At 50.5% G+C, this 16,943-nt stretch overlaps 1 protein-coding gene across 1 annotated transcript in view; it reads left to right on the top strand.

The window, feature by feature from the left end:
• The window catches only part of STK10 (serine/threonine kinase 10), a gene marked incomplete at both ends in the record, with an annotated part of 99,668 nt that overhangs the window by 31,828 nt on the left and 50,897 nt on the right, over positions 1 to 16,943 (top strand). Inside the window, 2 exons of the mRNA XM_080699445.1 lie at positions 10,905 to 10,953; positions 13,160 to 13,309. Coding sequence (XP_080555571.1) covers positions 10,905 to 10,953; positions 13,160 to 13,309 — 199 coding nt within the window. The remainder of the gene's footprint in view (positions 1 to 10,904; positions 10,954 to 13,159; positions 13,310 to 16,943) is intronic.

Here is a 16,943-nt window from a genome sequence, read left to right as displayed (position 1 = left end):
GAAGGATCACAGGCTTTTGGCCAGCCTCAGCTACTTAGTGAGGCCCTCTGAAACTTACTAAGACCCTGTTTCAAAATAAGATAAAAAAAAATAGGGCTGGGGGTATAGTTTGAAGGCAGAACACTTGGAGATACTGGGTTCAATCCCCAGTTTTGCAAAAAAAAAAGGGAAAAAAACTATCTCTGATGAGTCTCTTCTTCCATGGATCACAGCTGGGTACCAAGTTCAGGCCTTGGCCAGGCGGGAGGAGAAGCCGGTAGCAGCGAGTGTGAATGGTCGCCGGAGGCTCGGCCTGTGCTCGGCTGTGCCGTGAACTTGCTCGGCATCGCGTCGCTCACTCATCCTGTGACGCTGGTGCGCCTTTCCTAAGAGAAGAAAATGCGAAGCGAAGGTGCCCGTGTGCTGCCTCCCAGGCCACACAGCTAGAGTGTGCCTGGGCTGGAAAACTGAGAGGAAAAGAGCAGTCTTGACCATGATCGTCACGTGGCCTTTTGGAATAGACCAGAGCTCGCTGTCCCCAAATCCTCGCCCTCAGCAGGTGCTCCTTTACCCAGGTCTGTGGCTGCAGCCCACGCCGTCCCTCCAGCTCCCCTTTCCTAGCTGCCCCCACAGACTATGCTTGTCACTTCTGTAGACCTGGTAGGTGCTCCGTCCTCCTTCTTGAGGGTTGGATTACAGACACGGTGAGATCAAGAAAGGAAGCCAGGCGTGGTGGTGCACGCCTGTAATCCCAGGACTTGGGAGGCTGAGACAGGTGGACCGCAGGTTTGAGGCCGGCTTCAGGAATTTAGCAAGACCCTCAGCAACTTAGCAAGACTGTGTTTCAAAGAAAATAAATAAATAAGAGGTAGGAGTATAGAACGCCAAGGTCATGAACCTCCAAAACTGCTACGTAAACCTCTTTCCTTTAGAAAGCTCCTAGCCTCAGACAGGATGCCCCTAGGTCCCATCCCCATAAAAGGAAGGCAGTACAGGACCCGGTGCCTGACCATGGCTGTCCAGGCCCAAATACCCAGGTGAAGAGTTGGTACTTGGCCTTTTAAAGCAGCGTTTCTCAAAACACTGACGTGAGAGCCTCAGCATTAGCATCTCCGGGGAGCTCATCAGATCTGCAGGTAGCAGGCCCCACCTAGACCTGCTGGATCAGAAGCTCTGGGGCCAGACCTGGAAATCCGCGTCTTAAGAAGCTTTCTAGGGACCTGGTGTCCCTTAGGTTTGAGCGCCACTGTTTTAGGCCATGCAGACCCAGTGGCTGTTTTCCATGGGGACACACACATCTTCTGTGTTTTGGGATAAAGTCAAGTGAGAGAGGCAAGAGTTAAAGCTTTAAGACTACTTGGGAACTAGTGAGCACAGGCTGGGCCAGAAGCCCAAAGATGGGATGGAGCACATCATCTGGTCAGGAAAAGCTTTAGAGGAAGGGACACTTGGACTGGCTCTTACAGGATGCGGAGGAGTCCGTCAGGAGAATAGGGGGAGGAGGAAGGGCAGTGTAAGCGAGGACCAGCATGTGCTGATGTGTGGGAGGGAGGAGTCATGCCTTCTGAGATTCAGGGTTACAGGGCATGCGGATTCTTCGCTGTTGACTTCTGTGCGATGGCTCCCAGGCCAGGGCTCCCAGGCACCAGCTTTTCCAAGTGGGTCTTGTGGACCGAGGTCTGCTTTTGAGGGGGAGAAATGGGCCCCTCTGAGCCCCAGCAGCCAGGTGGAGTCCCCTGCTTGGGCAGAGTCCCTTGCTAACCCCATCCCCACACACACAATCTGACAAGATTACCTCATTTTATTCCAGAATTTGTAATCTTAGCTGATTTCTTCACTTCTGCTTTTAAATGGTGCAAGTGGATAGAAAAAAAAGGAAAAGAAAAAGAAAACCAAGTGCCCTCAACCTGCAGTGATCTCCGCGTGTGCCCTGTGCTGGCGACGGCGGAAGGCCGGGCGGGCAGCGAGGGCCCAAGGGGTCCGGGAGCGCGAGTGCTCCGTGGGCACCGCTCTCCCTCCGGCCTTCATTCCACGAGTCTCTGGCTCGCTTTGCTTTTCCCTGCCCTAAGGTGGAGGAACTTGGTCTAGTTCTGGTTCTTGTTGCCAAGTGGGACTTTAGCCAACCTCTGAGTCGCTATTTACTTCTAAAATGGAGGCGATAATAACAAAATCTAACCTTCTGCATCCTCGTAAGGATTAAGTGAGACGTTAGGTTGGGTATAGGCACAGAGGGGGCCAAGGATATGCCATGGCCCCCCTTTAACTCTCCCCTAGAACCTTCCTTTCATTCCCAACCCCTGCCCTGTCTTCACTTCTGCCTTTCCTGCCTTTGACCTGGTGAGTCTCTGGAGGAGTCACCCCAAACGAAAGGGGACAGCAGGGTGGGCGAAGACATCAACTCCGAGTGTGGGAAGCCTCTTGGTGAGCAGCCTGGCTGCCCTTGGCTGGGGACCCAGCACAGGTCAGGTTTTCCTCTGGTCAGAAATTTGGGGGTCTCTCTCCTCTCTCTCGGCAATAAGTTTACTTGCTCAAGAGTCTTCCTACCAGCCTGGCCTCAAAGACCTTTCATGACCTTGGAGACTTCCTGGATTCCCTGTCTGGGTAAATGTGCTGTCCTCTCTGATACAACTCAGCCATAACAAGGAACTTGAAAGAGCACCTTGGGAGGCGGAGACAGGAGGATCGTGCAGGTTCGAAGCTAGCCACGCTGGTTTATGAGACCCTGTTTCCAAATAAAATGTATAACATAGGTCTGGAAGTGTAGCCCGGAAGTAGAAGGGTTTCTAGGAACCTCAGTACCACCAAAAAAGAAAAAAGAAATAAAGAAACAAACAAACAAATAAATAAAGAGCACCTTGATGGCTGAGAACAGGTTGCAGATCTGAAATCCCAGTACTTGGGAGGTGGAGACAGGAGCATCACTGGTTCCAGGCCAGCCTCAACAACTTAGCAAGACTCTCAGTAACTTAGTGAGACCCTGTTTCAAAACAAAAAAATAAAAAGGGCCAGGGGTGTAACTCAGAGGTAGAATACCCCTGAGTTCAATTCTCAGTACCAACACACACACACAGAGCCTTGTGGTCGGGCTGCCTTTCCCATACCCCATTTTTCTCCTACCTCCTTAATAACTCACACACTATTTTTTTTTTTTTGCAATACTTGGGATTCAACCCAGGGGTGTTCTATCTTGGGAGCGTCTCACTAAGTTACAGGGGCCTCACTAGGTAGCCCAGGCTGGCCACGAACCTGCGATCCTCCTGTCTCAGCCTCCCTAGTGCTGGGATTACAAGCATGCACCACCACGCCCAGCTGCTCATATACTTTTTAAAGTGACTCACTTTTTAGACATTAAATACATTTTATTTAAAAGAAACCTTTATATCACTGCCCTAAATAGAAAACTAGGACCCACTTGCCAGAAATAGAAATGAAAGAAAACAAACCAGTTCTTACACTTCTGGCTGGATCCCTCTGCCTGCTGAAGCTTGGGTCCTGGCCACTGTGCCTGTGGCTGGAGCTTTTCTTTACAGTCTCTGCCCGCAGCACAACATTGCCATTTCTCTCCCTTAGTTCACACCCTCCCGGTCTGTCCCTCAAGGACCAATTGCAATGCTACAAAAACTTTTTTTTTTTTTTGTAGTACAGGGGATCAAACTCAGGGACAGTCTACCTCCAAGCTACACCCCCAGCCCTATTTTATTTTATTTTTTTATTCTTTATTTGAAACAGGGTCTCACTAAGTTGCAAGGGCTGACTGCGAAACTACAATCCCCCTGTCTTAGCCTCCCAAGTACTGGGATTACAAGTATGTGCCACCATGCCTAGCTGCTGCAAAACCTTTAATAAATAGAGTTGGAAAAACCGCTTCCTTCCAGGTTCCTTCTAGCCCTGTGCCCACTATCTTAGAGGTATGGGAGACTGCCTCTGACCCCCTTCCAGAGCAGATACATCCCTCAGGCAGGGGGACAATGAGCCCTGGCTCACTGTTCTCTGTGCTGGGCACTAGCCTCAGCAGAGCTGACTGTGGGGAACAGTGGCCAGCCAGCCAGACAGTCAAATGGACCAAGGTGTGTGCAGACAGGGAATCGCCTTCGCCTTTCCAGAGAACCAGCTCCAGCCTGCCTCTGAGCAGAGTCTATCCCAGCCCTCATCTTGGCATTTCCTGGGTGGTGCAGACCCACACTCAAGGGACTTTGGCCCCGAGTCCAGTGCTCTGACCTCTGGGCCCGACAGCCCCAGAGGAGTTAGTCGGGCATCCCTGCACTTGACGGTGGAATCCCAGAGATGCCCTGGGACCAGGCAAGCCCCTGTGCACATGGAGCCTCCTCCTCTATTCTCTGGGGTAGGAGGCAGCCACGCAGTCTCCATTCTGGGATTCTAAGACACAAAGAATGTGCCAGAAGCTCTCTGGAATGGCAGCTCCTCCCCTTTGCTGGGCAGAACAGACTGCACCCCACACACACACTTAGGAGCCCAGTCCTCCCTCTGCCTCAGGTGCCCTTCCTTCTGTCTGGAGGGAAGCAGAACTCTGGCCCAGCTTCCTGTAACTGAGGTGGGTGGGGTGCGCTGGCCTCGTTCCTGGAGGCTGTGGGTGTGGGCTGCCTCATCAATGGCCTGGTTGTTTGACCCTGTGCTCAGAGGTGGGACGGTTCTGGGACTCCACCTACAGGGGCTGGCAGCGGGCTCGAGGTGACATTTTTGTGTTGACTCTTGTGTTTTTTGGAGGCTGGCTCTATGGACTTCCTTCTGCAGAGCTCCGTTGAGTAACTGGAAGCTTCTGTCTTCTCCACTGAGGGAGGGGATTAAGGAGGCCTCAGCCCACACCCTAGCAGGACTGAGGCTCCTGTTTTTCTAGGAAGAAACAGGCCCAGAGAAGGAAAGCGGGTTACCTATGGCTGCATAGCTCAGACCTAAGTTTCTACCCTGGTTCTGTGGTGAAGCCACAGAAACTTCAGTTTCCCCATCTGTAAAGCAAGGGTAAAGATAGTTGCTTAAGGGATTAAGTAATGTTTATAGGATGCATGGCACAGTGCCAGGTATGCACTAAGTGCTTAATAATGGCAGCTGTCGTCTCTGCCCTTGTGGGTGGCATAGAGGGAGGGACTGGCATGCCTTTGTCCAGGTGTCTTTGCAGAATCTGGCTGTCAGCTGTGTTAGTGGCCCTCTGCCTACTCTGACCTGATTTCTGAGTGTCTTAAGGCCACTGGAATGTTTCATTCATGAAGTCATTCAACAAAAACTTACTGATCATAGCTGTGTCTTTGAGTTCCACATTGTGTCTATACCAAACATGTACAGACTTCTTTTTTCTTGTCATTGTTCTCTAAACAGCATAGTAGAGTACCTGTTTACCCAGTATTAGTTATTATAAGTCATCTAAGCTGGGCGTGGTGGTGCACGCTTGTAATCCCAGCATTTGGAAGGCGGAGACCTGAGGATCACGGTTTGCGGACAGCCTCAGCTACTCAGTGAGGCCCTCTGTAACTTAGTGAGACCTGGTTTCAAAATAAAGAATACAAAATAGGGCAGGGGGTGTAGCTTGGAGGTCGAATGCTCCTGGATGGGTTTGCGGACAGCCTCAGCTACTCAGTAAGGCCCTCTGTAACTTAGTGAGACCTGGTTTCAAAATAAAGAATACAAAATAGGGCAGGGGGTGTAGCTCAGAGGTCGAATGCTCCTGGGTTCCATCCCCAGACCCGCAAAAAAAAGTCATCTAGATGTGATTTAGAGCATATCAGAAGGTGTGCCTAGGTCATATGCACATACTGTGCCATTTTATACAAGGGGCCTGAGCATCCTTGGATTTTGCTCTCTGCAGAGGGTCCTGGCACCAGTCCTCTACAGTTACTTGAGGGATGGGTGTACCAAGTTCCAGGCTGTGATGGTGGGTAATACCAACAGATGTTTACAAACATTCCACCATATAGTGACTTCAGGCACTTCGAATTCTAAAACGTCAGTGTTGCCAGTGACTTTACAGACGTTAAAATCTTCATGTTTTGGATGGGGAAACGAGAGGCTCAGGCAGAAGAATGGCAAGGATGGTCCTGCAGGACTGTGACAGACCCGGGACTTGTCTAAACCTCCTGGCTGCAGCTTTTAAAATTTTAGTTCTAGCCGGGCATGGTGGTGCATACTTGTAATCCCAGCATTTGGGAGTCTGAGACAGGAGGATTGCAATTCATGGACAGCCTCAGCTACTTAGTGAAGCCCTTTGCAACTCAGTGAGACCCTGTTTCAAAAGAAAGAATAAAAAATAGTGCTGGGAGCCGGGCATGGTGGCGCACGCTTGTAATCCCTGCGCTTGGGAGGCGGAGACAGGAGGATCATGCAGGTTCGAAGCCAGCCTCACGAGCTTAAGAGATCCTGTTTCCAAAAAAAGAAAAAAGTATAAAATAGGTCTGGGAGTGTAGCCTAGAAGTAGAACGGCTTCCAGGAACCCCAGTACCACCAAAAACAAAAACAAAAAACAAGAAAAAATAGTTCTGGGGGTGTAGCTTGAAGATAGAATGCCCCTGGGTTCTAGCCCAGTACCGCAAAAATAAATAAATAAATAAATAAATAAATAAATAAATAAATAAATAAATATGAAAATTTAGTTCTGGGGCTTTTGCCAGCATTTATTTATGGAGCACCTGTCATGTGCTCAGTACACGAGATTGGCCCCAGGAGAGGCCAGGGGATGAGAGGACAGAGGTCCAGAGTACTGGGTGGCCACTGGGGCCTGGCCTCTGGACCGCAGGTGCCTCTGATGCGTGTTGGGGCGCCCAGGATTGTGGCAGTGCCAACCCAACCTGCCCTTGGCCCTGCTGCCTGGGGCTGTAAAAGTTAATGTCTAAACCCCACGTATGGTCCGAGCCCCTGCTTATCTGGGCCGGGACATCCTGGCTCCCTTATCTGCGGCTGAGCAAGCTCACTTGGTATGTGCCTGCTAACTAGCAGGGCCCAGCCAGGGTGGGGCTAGGAAAAACGGGCGCTTTCCCAGCCCCAGGGCTGGGGCTCCAGCCTTTTCTGGCTTCCTCTGTAGGACCCAGGAGGGAGGATGGATGTTCACTACATCTCTTCCACTGGAGAGATGAACAGAACCCAGGCCTGACACCCACATAGGTCCCAGTTCAGGTCCTGGCTCTGCCACTTACTTATGATGTGTGTGACCTTAGTCTTTTTGAGGCTCAGTTTTTCCATATGTAAAATGGGAATAAAATAGACACTAATGTGGATAATAATTGTTTACATTTGTCTGGCATTTATTTCCTTGTGCACCAGGCTGTGTCCTTAGTTCCTGGCAGACATCCATCCTGTTTAATCCTCACAGTAAACCCTGGGAGGCCTAAGCATTTTTTAGAATACCTTTGGCCTCTAGGAGCAAGAGTGACATAATCCATACACTTTACCTAAGGGCGAGTACAGGCCTGGGATTAAGCTTTTGAAGCCTGTTAAGTGCCGGGGCTATGGCTTAGTGGTAGGGCACTTGCCTAGCACATGTGAGGCCCTGGGTTCCATCTCCAGCACTGGAAACAAGCAAATAAACAAAGAGAAAAAGCTGTTAGGTGTCATGGATAGAGAAACCAAGATTGTCCCAGGTCGACCAACTTGGCCCTCTCTTATGGGGAGGTTGAGGGCCTGGAATAAGACTGTAAAAGTGAGACCGTGCACGCTGGAATTTTCTCTGTCTCTTAGTAGAGTGGAAGTGGGCAGTGTCTGGGAGTTAGCATTTAGTCCTGAAGGGTGGGAGGGTCAGTTTGGTAGACCAGCATGATTTTTCAATTCTGGCTGGGTCAGGCCTAAGCAGTTACTGGGCAGATTCTTAATTTGCACAACTCAAAAACAGCACGTGAGGAGCCGGGCGTGGTGGCACACGCTTGTAACCAGCACTTGGGAGTCTGAAACAGGAGGATCTGGGTTTGTGGACAGCCTCAGCTACTTAGTAAGGCCTTTTGCAAATCAATAAGGCCCTTTTTCAAAACAGAATAAAAAATAGGGCTAGAGGTGTAGCTCAGAGGTAGAATGCCCCTGGGTTCCATCCTCAGTACCCCCCCCCCCAAAAAAAAAGGAAAAAAAAAGAAAAGCATCATGTGTTGTAACCAGTCCCAAGGCAGCCACGGACGCCAGGCCGGCAGAGCATCCCTTCAGGGTTGAGGGGCGGGGCACAGTGCTGGGCCCTGGTGTGCAGTCTCACAGGTGGGCAGAATGTGAGCGCAGAGGCCTAGGATCGTCTTTCCTGCTGTGTTCCCAGCGGCTGACTGAGCCCGGTGAACTTACGCATTCATCCATGATGGCCCAAGCCGAGATGTACCGCCAGGATCATGTAGCAGGTCCCAATCCTTACCCTGCACCGTGACAGCTGCTGAACCGAAATTGTTGGGGAATCGCAGTCAACGCAGGTTTCCAGTTTCCTTTGGCCTCTAGCCAGAGGAGGAAGCCCCACTGCCGGCTGTTCTCACATCCCCAGCAGGGACCCCTGCGACTGATGAGCTGAGGTCGCCTGGGAAACAGCTCCTGGTCCTGAGGAAGGAACCAGGTGTGCTGGTGGCCTGGCGAGAGGCCCTGAAAAGGCCAGCCCTCCCTCCCTCACCAGCATGTTCACCTTCTTATCTCTGGGTATTTACTTTATTACGGTAAGAATACTTCATCCAAGTCCTCCCCTCTTAACGAATGGTCAAGTGTGTGTTTTCATTGGCTTCGGGGACGGTGCCATATAGCCGACCTCCAGAGCTCAATCATCATCAACTGGAGCTTGATGCCACTGACGAGTGGCCACCATCTCCTGCGCCCGGCCCCTCGCAGCCTCCGTGCCTCTCTTTGTGTCTCTGAGTTTGACTGTGTCAAATACCTAAAGGAACAGTCTTCAGAATGTGTCTTTCCGTGTCTGGCTTAATTTAATCAGCACAGTGTCAGTAAGGTGGGTCTGTGTTGTCTCATATTGTGGAATTTTCTTCTTTTTTGATTAATTTTTTTCTACCTTCGAGCTATACCCTATTTTCTATATTTTGAAGCAGGGTCTCACTAAGTCGTGGAGGGCCTCACTAAGTAGCTGAGGCTGGCCGCAAACCGCAATCCCCCATTCTCAGCCTCCCAAATGGTGGGATTACAAGTGTGCGCCACTATGCCTGGCAACTTTCGTTTTTAAGGTTGGATAGATACCGCTGCATGTAGATACCACATTCTCTTTACCCATTTATCTGTTAAAGGACGCTCACATTGTTTCCACATCGTGGCTTTTGTGAACACTGCTGCAGTGAGCACGAGACTGCGAATATTACTTTGGGATCCTGATTTCAATTCCTCCGAACAAATACACAGATGTAAGATTGCTGATCCTCCGCTACGTTTTTAATTTTCTGAGGAGCCTCCATGCTGTTTTCTCTAGCAGCGGCCCCATTTGTACTCCTCCCAGCAGCATGCAGGGCTCCCTCTGCCCCGCATCCTCTCCCACATTTGATCTCTTTTGCTAATAGGCATCTGACAGCTGTGAGGCGACATCCCCTGGTGGTTTCAGTTTGCATTTCCCTGAGTAGTGATGTCGAGCATCTTTCCTCATACTTGCTGACCACTTAGGTTTTCTTTGGAGAAATGTCCACATAAGCCCTTAGGCTTTTGGTTATTAGTACTGGGAATTGAACCCATGGGCATTCTACCTTCAAGCCACAACTCCAGCCCAGCCCTCTTTTCTTTTTTTTTTTTTTTAATGCTTTTTTTGGTACATCATAGTCTCACATCATAACGTAGATCATGTTGACAATGACGTACATGCACACAGTATTTTTATTTTGAAACAGGGCCGTGCTAAGTTGCTGGGGGTCTTGCTAAGTTGCTGAGGCTGGCCTTGAGCTTGCTATCCTCCTGCCTCTGCCTCCCAAGGACTTGGATTACAGCTGCACCACCACGCCTGGCTTGAGGCAAAGACGACTCGTGCCTAGGTCTGGTTGTTCTCCTAGGGACTTTCTATCTGTTAAGTATTCAGGATGTGTATAATAAATTAATGAAGGACCTGGGGTTAGGAAACCTGCCTTCCAGTCCAGGCCTGACACTGAACAGTCAGCCTCTTTGCTGGGCATCTCTGTCTGAGCCATCTTCAAGGCCCTGGTATGCTGGAGTTCTGAGCCAGCGAGGGCTGGGGCTCCCAGAGGTGAAGTGAGGTACAGAGGCTTTGAGGCCGGCCCCCTCAGATGTGGGGATGTAGGAACCAGGACAGCAGGAGTGGCTTCTGTCAGAGCAGGCTGGAGGCAGAGGGAGGACATGGGCCAGGCTGGAGAGGCTGTTTGCAAAGCTTTGGGTTTTAGGAGCAACTTGCTTTTCCTCCCTCCCTCCCTCCCTCCCTCCCTTCCTTTCTCTCTCTCTTTCTTTCTTTCTTTCTTTCTTTCTTTCTTTCTTTCTTTCTTTCTTTCTTTCTTATACTAGGAATTAAACCCATAGGCATTGTACCTCTAGGCTACACCCCCAGCCTGATTTTATTTCTTATTTGGAAACAAGGTCCCACTAGGTTGCTGAAGTTGGCCTTGAACCTGTGATCCTCCTGTCTCAGCCTCCTCTCAAGTACTGGGATTATAACTGTGTGCCACCACGTCCAGCTTTTTTTTTTTTCTTTTTTGTTTGTTTCTTTGTTTTTGTGGCACTGGGGGTTGAACCCAGGGCCATTCTTTTATTTTGAAACAAGGTCTTGCTAGATCGGTAAGAGCTTCACTTCTTGCTGAGGCTGTCCTCAAACCCTCCTGGCTCGGCTGCGTGTGCACCACTATGTCCAGCCGGTTTTTCTTACTCTGGTAAATGAAACATCTAAGCCACTGACCATGCATTGATTCTCCTGCAAGGGTTGGGATGGACTGGTGAAGGGTGGGCAGGGCCAGCAGCTGGGCTGGAACCTGGGGGCTGGGGACCAGGGACAGGGTGCCCTCTCATACCTGCTTCTCCTGTGCTCTCTGTAGATCATGATCGAGTTCTGCCCTGGGGGAGCGGTGGACGCCATCATGCTGGGTAAGTCTTTGTGAGCTGCTGCATGGCTGGGCTGGTAGGACTCACCCTGAGCCCTGAGCCAGACTCCAGCATTGCTCTCGCTAGGACTTGAGTCTGTTGACCCCCATCCAGTGATTTCTGTGGCCTCCTCAGCACCTCTCTCCTCTGGCTGGGGACAGTGGGGCTTCCTAGAGAGGACGAGGGGCGTTCATTGGAAGTCACATGTCACTCTCCAGCCCTTGGCTGTAAGTTGGTGTGGCACCTTCCTTGTCCCCCACACAACACTTTCAGGAGCAAAAATGAGACATCTATCTGAAGGTGATTCTTTGAAAAGTAGAAGTCCACTGCCTTACTCTATTATCCTCTGCCATCAAAGAATACCTGAGATTGGATGTTTGGTGAAGAACCGAGGTTTATTTGGCTCCTGGTTCTGGAGGCCGGATGTCTGCAGGCATGGGGCCGCGCTGGGTGAGGGCCTTCAGTGTGTCACCCATGGTGGAGCATGTGCACGAGAGAGCAGGAACCCCGCCCCCAGCAGTGGCGTTAACCCATGCATCTGGGCAGAACCAGCCGCCTCCCAGGGGTCCCGCCTCTCAACACCGTTGTGGGGGGGATCTCGTGTCCAGGGCATGAACTTTGGGGGGCATCCGTGTCCCGTGGCGCCCACCCATTTTGTAAATGCTCATGGGGATGTTACCAGGTCTTGATGTCCCAGACAAACTTGAGCATGTCAGCAACAACACCACCAGGAGCAGCAATAAAATAGCCATCGCTTTGCATCTTGGTCTGTTGCCTGTTACTCTCACAAAAATATCTGAGGCTGGATGCTTTATACAGAAAAGAGGTTTGTGTACCTCACAGTTTGGGAGCTTGGACGTCTGAAACCAGGTGGCCCCATCCACCCATCCATTTGGCCTCTGGTGGGTGAATAGGGAGAGAAGGTGTGCAGAAGAGAGGTGTCGCCTGACAGGAAGCCAGAGAAACTCAGGGCCCATGCTCTTTTTATAACAAGTTGCTCTTGCAAGAACTCACGCCATAGCCCAGCGTGGTGGCTCACGCTTGTAATCCCAGCATTTGGGAGGCTGAGACAGGAGGATTGCGGTTCGCAGGCAGCCTCAGCTACTACTTAGTGACACTGTTTGCAACCCAGTGAGACCCTGTTTCAAAATAATGAAGACTAAAAAATAGGGCTGGGAGTGTGGCTCAGAGATAGAATGCCCCTGGATTCCATCTGCAGTAACACACACACACACACACACACACACGAACTCACTTCATGACACTAGGGTTAATTCCTTCTGAAGGTGATGCTCGGGGACCTAGTCCCTTCCCGCTGCGCCCCATCTCAGAGGTCCCACCCCCTTCGCACTGACAAGCCAGGGACTGAGCCTTCAGCACCTCAGACCCCAGCACTGTGTGGTGTCTCTGTGCCAGAGAGTGCGACAACTGCTTTCACCTACACTGTTCTCAGTCCTCATGTATAAAACCTGAAAAAGTGTTTCTGCTTTATTCTTGATTGGATTGACATTTAGAGAGGTTGAGAGGCTGGCCTATGTCACACAGGAAAACTGAGGGGTGAACCGGGTCTGGGTAACCCCACTCCTCACCTTGCTGACCCCATCATCCCCTGCTCCCACCAGTCTGCAGGGCAGTGAGTGGGGAGTGGCTGAGCCGAGGTCCCAGAGAGCACATCCTGGCATGTCCAGGATTCTGGGGTGGCTCAGAGGAGTGACCCTCAGTTGTCATCTCACAATATTCAGCCCCCTTTTGACTATAAAGAGTATTTTCTCCTGGGTCTTGGATGAACCAACTTCCAAAACCTTGAGCCCAAATAAAATTCTCTTCTTTATCAGTTAGCCTGGTCTCAGGTATTGTGTTATAACAGTCGGTGTCTGCTGACCAGTGGATCTCCGCATCTCCATTGGGTTGTGTTTGTGAGCCTGAACTCTAGTTTGAATCTCAGATCTGTGTCCTCCCACCTGTGTGACCTCGAGCTGTGACCCTTTGATCCTTGCTTTCCTCATCTGTCAAATGGCACAGTAATGGGGCCCGCCCATAGAGTTGCTGTTGAGGATAGAATGGGTTGGTGCATGGACATGCCTGGAAGTGACGCCCCACCATGAGTTCTCTGGGAACCATGGTGGCCTTTGGAATTCTCCTACCGTTGTGGGACTTCACTTGTCTGTGCTGCATGCTTGCTGTGTTGACACGTCTCCTCTGTCTGCAGAGCTGGACAGAGGCCTCACCGAGCCCCAGATTCAGGTGGTTTGTCGGCAGATGCTGGAAGCCCTGGATTTCTTGCATGGAAAGAGGATCATCCACCGGGACCTGAAAGCCGGCAACGTGCTAATGACCCTCGAGGGAGACATCAGGCTGGGTGAGGCACCAGGGGTCCGGGTGGGGGAGGCAGAGCACAGGGCCTTCTGGTGTGTCCTGGCTGGAGGTGTCAGCCTGGTCTCTGTGTGTTCAGGAGCTTGGGCCTCATGGTGGAGCCCAGCCCTGGGCCACAGACACAGGTCCATCCTCTTCTGCTTAATCTAACCTAGTCCTTCCAACCAGAGTGATTTTTTTTTTTTTTTAGTGGTACTGGGAATGGAACCCAGGATCAGAGGGTCACAGCTCGAGGTCACACAGGTGTGAGGACACAGATCTGAGATTCAAACTAGAGTTCAGGTTCACAAACACAACCCAATGGAGATGCGGAGATCCACTGGTCAGCATTCTACCTCCAAGCTACACAAACAGCCCCATTTTTTATTCTTTATTATGAAACAAGGTCTCACTGAGTCACAAAGGATCTCACTAAGTAGCTGAGGCTGTCTGAGAACCACAGTCCTCCTGTCTCAGACCCCCACTCCCAGATAACCAGAATGATTTTGCCCTCTGAGGACAGTCAGCAGTATCTGGAGATAGGCTGTGGGGTTGCTACTTACATCTGGTGGGCAGCAGCTGGGGATGCTGCTAGATGCCCATGGCCCACAGGACAGCACCCCCATTGAAGGATCCCACCCAACATGCCAAAAGTGCCAAGGTGGGTAGCACTGGCCTACACACTGCCGGACCAGTGAAGGAGGCTCATTAAGGAGAGGTTCTCTGACGGGCCCAGCCTGTAATCCGTTTCTCTGCCCAGAAAGATGGGGTTAAGGTGCCATGTGGAAACCCCTTCTCCCCACTGTGGATCAGAATGGTGGGGTGAGTGTGCTAGTCAGCTTTTTGCGATTGTTTCAAAAATGCTTGATGAAGCCAGACATGGCTCATGATTGTAATCTCAGCATTTGGGAGGCTGAAACAGAAAGATCACAGTTTGTGGACAGCCTCAGCTATAGTGAGGCCCTTTGCAACTCAGACCCTCCCTATTTCAAAATAAAAAATAAAACATAGGGCTGGTGGTATAGTTTGAAAGTAGAATGCCTCAGGTTCCATCCCCAGTACCAAAAAAAAAAAAAAAAGGAAAGATTGATTTGGGGCTTCTGGTATCAGAGATTAAGTCTATAGTCATCAGAAACATCATGGTGAAAGGGTGAGGTGGACAAAAGCTACTCAGTTCATAGCAGCTGGGAAGGAGAGGGGGGGGTAGGCCAAGAGGAAGACAAACCCAGGGCACACCCCCATGACCTACTTCCTCTAGGTAGATCCCACTTCTGTCTAACTAGATCTCCCAAGAGTCCATTCAGCTATCAATGGATTAATCTGGTAACCCGCTGATGAGGCCACAGCCCTCACGACCCAGTCACTGCCTACAAGCTCCACCTCTGAACCTCACTGTATTTCAACATGTCCTCAACACGTGAGCTCTGGGGGAGGGACCAGACTGTGCCAGGAGGGAACAAGGTTTTCAGGGGGAGAGAGGATTTGGACTGGCTGGAGAAATAAATCGTCATCTCCCTAGATTGGGCCAGTCTGCCTGGATCACACGGACCCTGAAGACGGGGACGAGGGAGGCAGAAATGCCGAGGGAAGGGAAGCAAAGACAAAGGCTGTATTTATGATCCAAGTTGGGGGTGAAGTAGGGAGAAGGGAGACGCGAAGGCAGTGGGAGGAAGAAGCTGAAGATAAAGGGGAAGGCATCAGGAAACAAAGCTTTCATTCAGTGCCGTATATAATTGCTTAAAAAACAAAAGAAATTCAAAATAGAAATTGTGTCCTCATGGGGCGGTGCTTCTCATCTCACAGCTAGCTAGTGTGATCCCCACTTAACAGGTAAGGAAACTGAGGCTCCGAGATGAGGCAGTGCGTCTGCAATTAAGCCACGCTTCTCATTTCCTCCCCTGCCGACCAGGGTTTCCATACACCCCTGGGAGGTAGACCGGCCTGCAATTAGAAGAAGCCTCGCTCTTATGGGCTCGACTGTGACTGTGCTCTGCCTCTGAGGACAGAGGGAGGAGACCCGAATCCCAGGGCCAGGGGGAGCCTTTGCCTTCTCCTGCCCCCGCTCCAGGTTCCGAGGCCCGTCCCTCTCTAGGCTGCTTCCTGGCCTGTATTATGAGGGGCCTGGCTAGTGTTTGTCCACCAGGCACTGTTGACATTTTAATGGGACAGTTTTCTCCATGCAGGATCCAGCATCCCTGGCTCACTAGGGGCAGGGGCACTCTGGTTCATTGCAACAACGGGGAGATTGTTAACCCCCTCGGTTACACCAGCCACGCAGTTCCCAGTAAACCTACTTGGAGTTGTTTCGCCCTCCCCCGCCCCATTTTCACGCTCCTTTTAGCACAGGGAGCCACCCCCATTTGAGAACCACCTGGAAGGTCTCTCAGACCTAGGATTTGAGGGTAAGTTCTGCCCAAACTGAACTGTGGATTAGCATCTTGTGGAGTGGGTGTCCTGGAGAGGAGGAGGAGTGCAGAGCTGCAGATGGCAGGGAGGGGTCACTTTTTTACTTTATTTATTTACTTTGCAGTTCTGGTGATCAAATCCAGGGGCACGTACCTGCTGGGCCAGTGCTCTGCCACTGAGCCACACGCCCAGCCTGGCAGCCCAGCTTTAAGTAGCCTGGGGTTGTCTGGGACCATGCTCCTTCTTCTCCTTACTCCTTGGACTCTTGGTCACTTGTAGTCAAGAGGGCGCAGACATTGTGTTGTAAATCTTCATACATTCAGACTCCGTTTGTGTGTGTGTGTGTGTGTGTGTGTGTGTGTGTGTGTGTGTGTGATAGTGCATTTTATACTGTGTATTCAATTTCTAATCCTCAAGGTAATACACGATATTTACACACATGTAAAGATAAGCACAGAGGTATTCATTGCAATAATATTTGTAATAGCAACAAATCAGAAATAGCCCAGTGTAAGTCTATCAGGAGAAGATTGAATAAATTATGGTACTATCATACAATGCAATCTTTTCAGCTATCAAAATTAATTTGTGTTAGCCAGGCATAGTGGCGCACGCTTGTAATCCCAGTATTTGGGAAGTTGAGACAGGAGGATTGCAGGTTCGCACCCAGCCTCAGCTACTTAGTGAGGCCCTCTGCAACTTAGTGAGACCCTACTTCAAAATAAAGAATAAAAAATAGGGCAAGGGGTGGAGATTGGAGGTAGAATGCCCCTAGGTTTAATCCTCAGTATCACAAACAAAAAAATCTATTACATTTTTTTTTTAAGTAGCAGGAGCCAGTAGTGGTGGCACACTCTTGTAATCCCAGTGCTTGGGAGGCTGAGACAGGAGGATCGCACAGATTCAAAGCCAGCCTCAGCTACTTCGTGAGTCTCTCAACAACTTAGTGAGACCCTATTTCCAAATAAAGTATAAAATAGATCTGGGAGTAGCTTGGAGGTAGAAAAGCCCCTGGGTTCTACCCCCAGTACCACACACACACACACACACACACACACACACACACACACACAGCAGGTGTAGTCTAGTCTATAACCACAGGTTCTGTGATCATAGATGCAACCAACCATGGAAATATTTGAGGGCTACGATTATAGCTGTGTCTGTGACATGATCAAAGTTCTGAGTTCAATCCCCAAAATACCTGGAGAGAGAGTGAGTGTGTGTGTGTGTGT

The sequence above is a fragment of the Muscardinus avellanarius genome, assembly GCF_963383645.1.
Source record: "Muscardinus avellanarius genome assembly, chromosome: 7".
Taxonomy (NCBI): domain Eukaryota; kingdom Metazoa; phylum Chordata; class Mammalia; order Rodentia; family Gliridae; genus Muscardinus; species Muscardinus avellanarius.
This window is presented reverse-complemented; position numbering and strand designations above follow the sequence as displayed.